At 42.2% G+C, this 7,121-nt stretch overlaps 2 protein-coding genes across 2 annotated transcripts in view; one reads left to right on the forward strand and one right to left on the reverse strand.

The window, feature by feature from the left end:
- The window catches only part of SARC_01147 (hypothetical protein), a 6,412-nt gene extending 5,683 nt beyond the window's left edge, over window positions 1-729 (reverse strand). Inside the window, exon 1 of the mRNA XM_014305154.1 lies at window positions 304-729. Within this exon, the coding sequence (XP_014160629.1) occupies window positions 304-689 (386 nt within the window). The 5' untranslated portion in view covers window positions 690-729. The remainder of the gene's footprint in view (window positions 1-303) is intronic.
- Window positions 730-1,409: 680 nt separating this feature from the next.
- SARC_01148 (hypothetical protein) lies at window positions 1,410-4,071 on the forward strand. Its single transcript, XM_014305155.1, has 2 exons — window positions 1,410-3,307; window positions 3,964-4,071. The coding sequence occupies exons 1-2, from the start codon at window positions 1,544-1,546 to the stop codon at window positions 4,006-4,008; spliced, it is 1,809 nt and encodes a 602-aa protein (XP_014160630.1). The 5' UTR covers window positions 1,410-1,543; the 3' UTR covers window positions 4,009-4,071.
- Window positions 4,072-7,121: the final 3,050 nt, after the last annotated feature.

Here is a 7,121-nt window from a genome sequence, read left to right on the forward strand (position 1 = left end):
TATATATATGTGAGTGTGTGTGTCTATATATATGTATATATATATATAAATATATATATTTATGCCTATATATATATATATATATGATTTGTGTGGATATGATTTGCCCATTATGAAAATCAAGTCGATACATACATGTTTATACAAATGTACATCTGCTATATGTTTAAGCGTATATTTAAACAAGAAAACATACAACATTGTCGTTAACCATTTGGTCAAACTCTTGCATTAAAATGCAGACTATAACAGAAATAAAATTGACGAATTAGAAAGTAATCAACATCACAGTCAAAGGCATACTTGTTTATTAGATCCTTGATGTTTTCTGGATTCATCGTCCCTTTGGCCCGTGATTCAGCCAGATAGCTCCCATCGTCATTGTCTAGATACTTATTCACATTGCGCCAGTATTGTTCCACTTGTACACTCAGGGCTTCCTCAGTATTATAATCTGTTTTATCTGCGGTATTGATGAAACTGCCACTTGTTGTGTCGAACGGCGTGGTTGTATACGCTCTTGTGTAGGAAATCGATCGAAGTGTGCTCAGTTGATATACGCCCGAGCTTGTGGGGATAGTGCGTGTGTTCGCAAACATTCGCATAAGCGTGTTTGCATGAGCCATTCTCCACGGTCTCATCTCAGCACCTACCTTATACATCTTTGATAGCGATAATATGTACGCCATTTTATCAAGTGATTCAGACAATAGTAGCCAGAGCGGTCCAAGTACAGTGTAAATATATATTTCGTCGCACTCTGCACTTTGTTTACGTCCTGATGTTATGTCTGTCCGGCATAAAGAGGATGTCACAGTTCACAACGTAGATTGAACATTTTGAGCAATAAAAGTCGGTGACGCTGAAAGTGTCATCACTCTTGACAGAACACTATTTATTTTTTTAAATATCACTTTAAAAAAAAATAGGACAGCCCTAAATATTCTACTCACTGAGAGGAGACTGAGACTAAAAATAAATATGCCATGGGGATTTGGGTCTCTGCTAATTTTACGATGTCGTCGGAAGAAACCAGATTTCTGCTTGCGACCCTGATGATAATCCAAAGGGCCATGAATATGCTCGGCTCTCTGGATAGAAACTCTGCTATTTAAATTTACAGTTCCGCTACAACGAAACCTGACTTCTGCTCGCGACAACAGTTAACTGTTTGTATGTACTTCTTTTTACAATATTAAAGTGTGGCTTTTATTTTAATAAAGGTTCGATTGAGTCCTTTTATTGATGCGATTGAGCCCTATACAGGTGCGATCGAGTCCGATTATAAAATATTCTGGGGGCATGATTTAATATATGTAGTCGGCTTCTTGTGGGTGTGCACGTGGATACAAAATAATATATATAAAAAGTACAAGAAAATATCGAAATCATTGAATAATTAAGGTACATTGGTGGATGTGCACATGAACATCGCTATCAGTGCCTATTGCAGAGTCCTCCAAGTAAAGTCGTCGATCTAGTAGCTTAGATAGATACGTACATAGCTCATAGTTTCTATCGTAACTAGCATATACTAACCAATATGGGGCGCTTGATAAAGAAAGGGACTCGTGGAGCGGCGACCAACTTCATCAGTCGTAACCAGGCTCTGAGAAAACTCCAACTTTCTCTGCCCGATTTCAGACGATTGTGTATACTTAAAGGTATATATCCTCGTGAGCCCAGCAATAAGAAGAGTGTCAAGGGTAACACAAACTCCACATACTACTACACAAAAGACATCAAGTACTTATTACACGAACCTCTACTGCTCAAATTCCGCGAGTTCAAGACCTTTGTCAAACGTGTCAACAAGGCCCTCGGCAAGCGTGACGATGATACCGTAGAACGTCTAGAGGACCAGAAACCAGACTACACAGTTGACCATCTAGTTAAGGAGAGATATCCCGCATTCGTAGACTCCCTCAGAGACCTGGACGATGCATTGTGCATGCTGTTTTTGTTCCGTGTTATGCCCAGGTCTGGCCGTGTCAAAGCATCAATTGTGAATGATTGCGAGCGTGTGTCAAGAGAGTTCTTAAACTATGTGATTGAATCTGGTAGCTTGCGCAAATGTTTCTTGTCTATCAAAGGTATATACTACCAGGCCGAGATTATGGGCCAAACCATTACCTGGATTGCACCATACAACTTCAATCAGAAGGTTCCTGATGATGTTGATTTCCGCGTCATGCTGACGTTCCTCGAGTTCTACGTCACAATGATGGGCTTTGTGAACTACAAACTATACCAGCACATAAACATCAGGTACCCACCCGCACTAGATGTTAGTAAAGAATCGGCTGATGCAGGTTTGGGGTCACTTTTGCTTGAACAAGCGGAAGGTAAACCCGAGAAAGAAGGCGAGAATGATGTAGTTAGTGTGAGTGTTAGTGTGAAGGAAAGTGGTGATGCCAGCGCGGACCAGAACGGAGATACCGAGGCCATGAAACAGGACTCGAAGCGAAGAATCGCAAGCATTGGAAAGGCTCTGAATAGAATTGTCAAGGAGCAGGCGGCTGAGGATAAGAAGACCACAAACACAGCCAGCACAGACGCTGAGGTGCAGGATGACAGCACACAGTTAGATAACTTTGTGGCTGTGGCCGATGGCAGTGATGAGATTGATGGGCTAGAGGAGGCCCGTGCGCAGGAGAAGCAGACGCAGTTAATGCGCAGTTTATTTTCAAAGTACAAGTTTTTCCTCAACCGCGAGGTGCCCACAGAGAGTTTAGAGTTTGCGATCCGCTCGATGGGCGGGCGTGTGTCCTGGGGACGTCTGTATGAGAGTGTGTCTAATGCATACGCTGAGGACGATGATACCATCACACACCAGATAGTCGACAGGCCGGGTGTGGATACCACCAAGTACAACCGTGAGTACGTACAGCCTCAATGGGTTTACGACTGCATCAACGCCAAGGCGCTTCTCAACACTGAGAAGTACGGCCCGGGTTGTGTACTACCGCCTCATCTCTCACCCTTCGTGGAGTATGACGAAGGCGACTACGTGCCGGGTTCAGATGTTGTGTCTGGCAGCACAGCAGAGGTACAAGGTGAAGTGGCAGGTGACGAGGACGAGGATGTAGATTCAGAGGAAAAGTACGCCCAGGAACTTAAGGCCGAAGGTGAGGGTGTGGCGTTCTCGAATACGAACAAGGAAACCGGTACGTCACAAAAGCGAAAGCGGGACGTAGCGGCGGATACGGCCGCGGAAGAGAAGGAGCTGGCCATCATGATGATGAGCAAGAAACACAAGAACTTGTACAATAAGATCATGTACAGCAAGGAGCAGAAGAAGCAGAAGGTAGGCTGTTTTAACAATATTCTGATATGCTTGAGTATTTCAGTGTGTGCTTGAGTTGAGTTGATGTACAGTGGTACATAGCGGACGCTACACAGAATGCCCCGTGTTAAATTGTACAAACGGGATATCTCAAGAAACACCGTGCGAGCAGTCTCCATCGCTCTATCGTAGCGGTGAAGTAGTGCAAATGCGTGATGTCTTGTCAGCATTTAATTGCCTATGTGATCCATCATAATTGTAAGCGGAGATGCGAAAATCTAATTGTATGTTGGTCAAAGTTGGGAAGTCTTTGTTAGGTCAATTTCAATTGCGTCGTTTAAGCAAGTGTACGTATGTGACGTGATCTATCTAAAATTTCCAAAAAGATGCCCCAATAGCCTACTGCTGATATGTTCTCCGGGCTGTATGCAAGTGATTCGTTGTTTTTGTGTGTATACGTGGTCGCTGAAACCCCATCAGCACATTAACAATGGAGCCCAATCATTCTTACGTCCTGTGTTGTGTACGCTAGTTTGTACATTGATATACGATTTTTGACATTCGTTCGTGAAAGTCGAACAATCGAGCGCGTCTACACCTTGACCAGTTCACATATTATCAGTGCTACATATCGCCATCTTAACTAGACATCTGACTTTCTGTTTTCATTTATTTAGGTGGCGAAACTTCAAGAAAAGAAAGCGGCCACTGCTAAGAAATAGAGAACCACGAATGTATATAGTATATATAGCAAGTAAAAATTTAGCTGATACTCTCGCGTGGCGATAACCGAAGGCTTCAATTACAACTAAGAACGCGCAGGCGTAGTTTGAAGCTCTGTGACATGTTTATCCATGAATTTTGCGATGGTGTGCATCTGCTTTCAATGTTTGTATGCACGTGTCTATGATCTGCTTTCAATGTTTGTGTGCACGTGTCCATGCCGCCGTTGTGGTATCGGTAGATGTCCGAATATGATCTCAGTGGATGCGTCTCAGGCACGTTCTTCTATGTATTCGTTTATTTTACACTGTCACTGAATGCCTTGTGTGTTGGTGGTTGTGACCAGTATGGCCGGTTTTTTAAATGAACGGGATCATGTGATGTTGAATGTGAATGTTTGCGAATCAAACTGAGCGTGTATCGAAGTCGTGCTTACTAGGAAATATGCGATCCTAAACGCACTAAGGAGAAGTACGATTTCCAAGTATTACATTTCATAATAATTGGTGATTAGGATTATTTAATCTGTCGACTTACAATGGGTGGCTGGTATTGTGCGAGTACCTGACAATGGCGGTATCGCCACAATCTTGGAAGGTTTTGGAATAGAATAGTAGAGTCTGGTTCATGTTTGCTCGGGGCTGTGCCTTTATCCAACATTCACGCGAAATTGTTACAGTGTGCGGTCAATCTGGGACATTCAGGAGTGAGGGAATGTCTCTCAGGCCACATAGGGTATAACGTCTGTCGGTCCTTGACTGGGCCGTGGACATGGCAGTCAGGCATTGTGTTTCGACATTTCTAATCGTTGGGGTTGACAAAACATGGAAACGAATCGGTTGAGACATCAATCTGGATGGAACGCATGGGTACTCGATAGATTGAAATATCATCTCATAATAACATTTGTACCATGCTGTGAAGCTTTGCAGGGGTGCACCTACCCGAGTATACAATAGCTGAAGCGGTTGTACTCAGTTGCTGGGATTCATACGCTTCAATTTCGACTCCAGCTTATGTTGTTGAATTTATACGTGAACGTATTTACTGGAGCGATAAAAGGACAGTAGCGGGTATGTGCAGATCGCACGTGCATACCGTCGTGTACCTTGCTACAAATGTGCAAGTTGTTCCTCTTAGCTATTGTTGTCACTGTCAGTTTGTACCTGTGGTGAACGTTGGTTGCGCCATGCGAGCTAGAACTTCAAGTACGGGTCATGCTACACAGTACTTTTATGTTTGATTTCGTCAGATGAAGAAAATTCATTCAATGAAAGCGTTGCGGTCATGCGGCAGTTTAAATTCTACTCCATCGCTATTGTTTGTTCGCGCTCAAGCAACCATGCATCGCGTCAGCCCTGCTATTCTCGTCTAAGGAAACAAAGTACCACGACACGTACATATTCCATGTAAGATTGTTCTGCGACGCAACCAGTAGTTGCCATCTTATGACGGAACTCTAATTGGGACTATACATGTCTTTAGACGACTTCTATTGACAAATAGAACCACTCGCTGCCAGATGAATACATACACGGAATTGGTGGATCGGCCGGCAGCTGAAATTCGACTTGGAATACTCCCAGGAAACACGGGAGACGCAAGAGTCAGCTATAGTACAACAATACCTAAGCTTGCGTAGAATGAGATTATGTTCAGAACTTACACAGACTTTCAAATCGGTAAGGGAACTGTGTACATTGTCCCGCCCGGGTGCGCAACACGAGCAACCAAGTTATGGTAGCCTCGCGGTACAATTATCTGTAGCTCAGATTATTGTTTCTTGTAATAATACTTTGCAACCATGTATGTGTCTCAGATGTAAATGTTACAGGACGATCAACCAATGTACACACGCCTAATCTCTAATTGATGAGTTCAATAGCAATTATTCGTATGGAAAGCTTGTCATTTCAAGTAGGTTATCACATTTATGTACTGGACCAATTTGGGTGTAGATTACCCTTGGAAAGATACATAGCTCGAATAGATCGGGGTCGCCCCTTGAGAGAAGCTGTGCAAGGTCAAGTGGCAATGATTTTAAACTTGGTATCACTTTTAGACATCCGCGCCTAAGTAATCCAAGACCATATTTTTGGTGTCGGTTTAACACTCTGTTGATACGGCGTGTGCACCTAGCATAAGCTCTTCTAGCAGCCTCTACCAGTCGATGGACACGAACAACAATTTTTCCCTATAAGCATTGGATTCTGGTTTAACATCCCCCCGAGGAGTGTTGCATATTGTTAAAATGCTGCAATATATTTCGTAGCTTTTTGAACAGGCGTCGTCTCTTTGCTTTAACTATAAGCCGATTTGGTACGTTATACACACACTGTTTAAAGCCAATTCTCGGCTCATATTTTAGTTGTACTTTATATACGCTCATCGTGTCGGCTACTTTCCATCCACACCTTATCGGCTTCGTTTACCGCAACATATGGCTCTGGTGAAGCGAGAAGGCTTGAAAATTGTTTGTAGGTGTCTATACTTGGTGCTGCATCCGATTATTCGTCACATGAGTCTAGTCCATACATATATTTGTATATGCTGAATCTTGGAAACCAAAGCTAAATAGGACCCCAACAGTAACTACTAAGCAGCAAGGACGTATGATAGTTGGTTGCAAACATTTCCCGAGGATATATGGTTACATATGCCGCGCTTTCTCACAGCGGAAAGCACGCACTTCCCCGGAGTTATATGGCTAATCAGTAGTTTTACGTAGCTTACTCGCTTTAGGTTACTATGTTGCGGAGATGTTGTCGACTCATTTGTGCAGCAGTGTGATGCACACACCCTTAATTATTGTCCTTGTAATACAGACGCAGTTGTCCCTGTGCACCCTTCGTAATCACAATAGAACTTGCGTTGGTATGTACTCGTACTTACACGCCTATCTAAAAGTGTACACGAATGCATATGTATGTATAATAAGTCATATATATATATATATATATATATATAAGTATAATGTATAACAACAACAAACACATATATGTATGGATATATATATACATATATATATATATAGTATATATATATATATATATATATATATATATATATATATATATATATATATATATATAGTATATATATATAGTATATA

Source organism: Sphaeroforma arctica, assembly GCF_001186125.1.
Source record: "Sphaeroforma arctica JP610 unplaced genomic scaffold supercont1.43, whole genome shotgun sequence".
NCBI lineage: Eukaryota > Ichthyosporea > Ichthyophonida > Sphaeroforma > Sphaeroforma arctica.

What these genes read in the sequence shown, in the direction of transcription:
- SARC_01148 (XM_014305155.1), top strand. Translation starts at nt 1,544, where the DNA reads ATGGGGCGCTTGATAAAGAAAGGGACTCGTGGAGCGGCGACCAACTTC. An exon ending in AGGAGCAGAAGAAGCAGAAG is followed by an intron (nt 3,308 to 3,963) that starts GTAGGCTGTTTT and finishes TCATTTATTTAG; the next exon opens with GTGGCGAAACTTCAAGAAAA.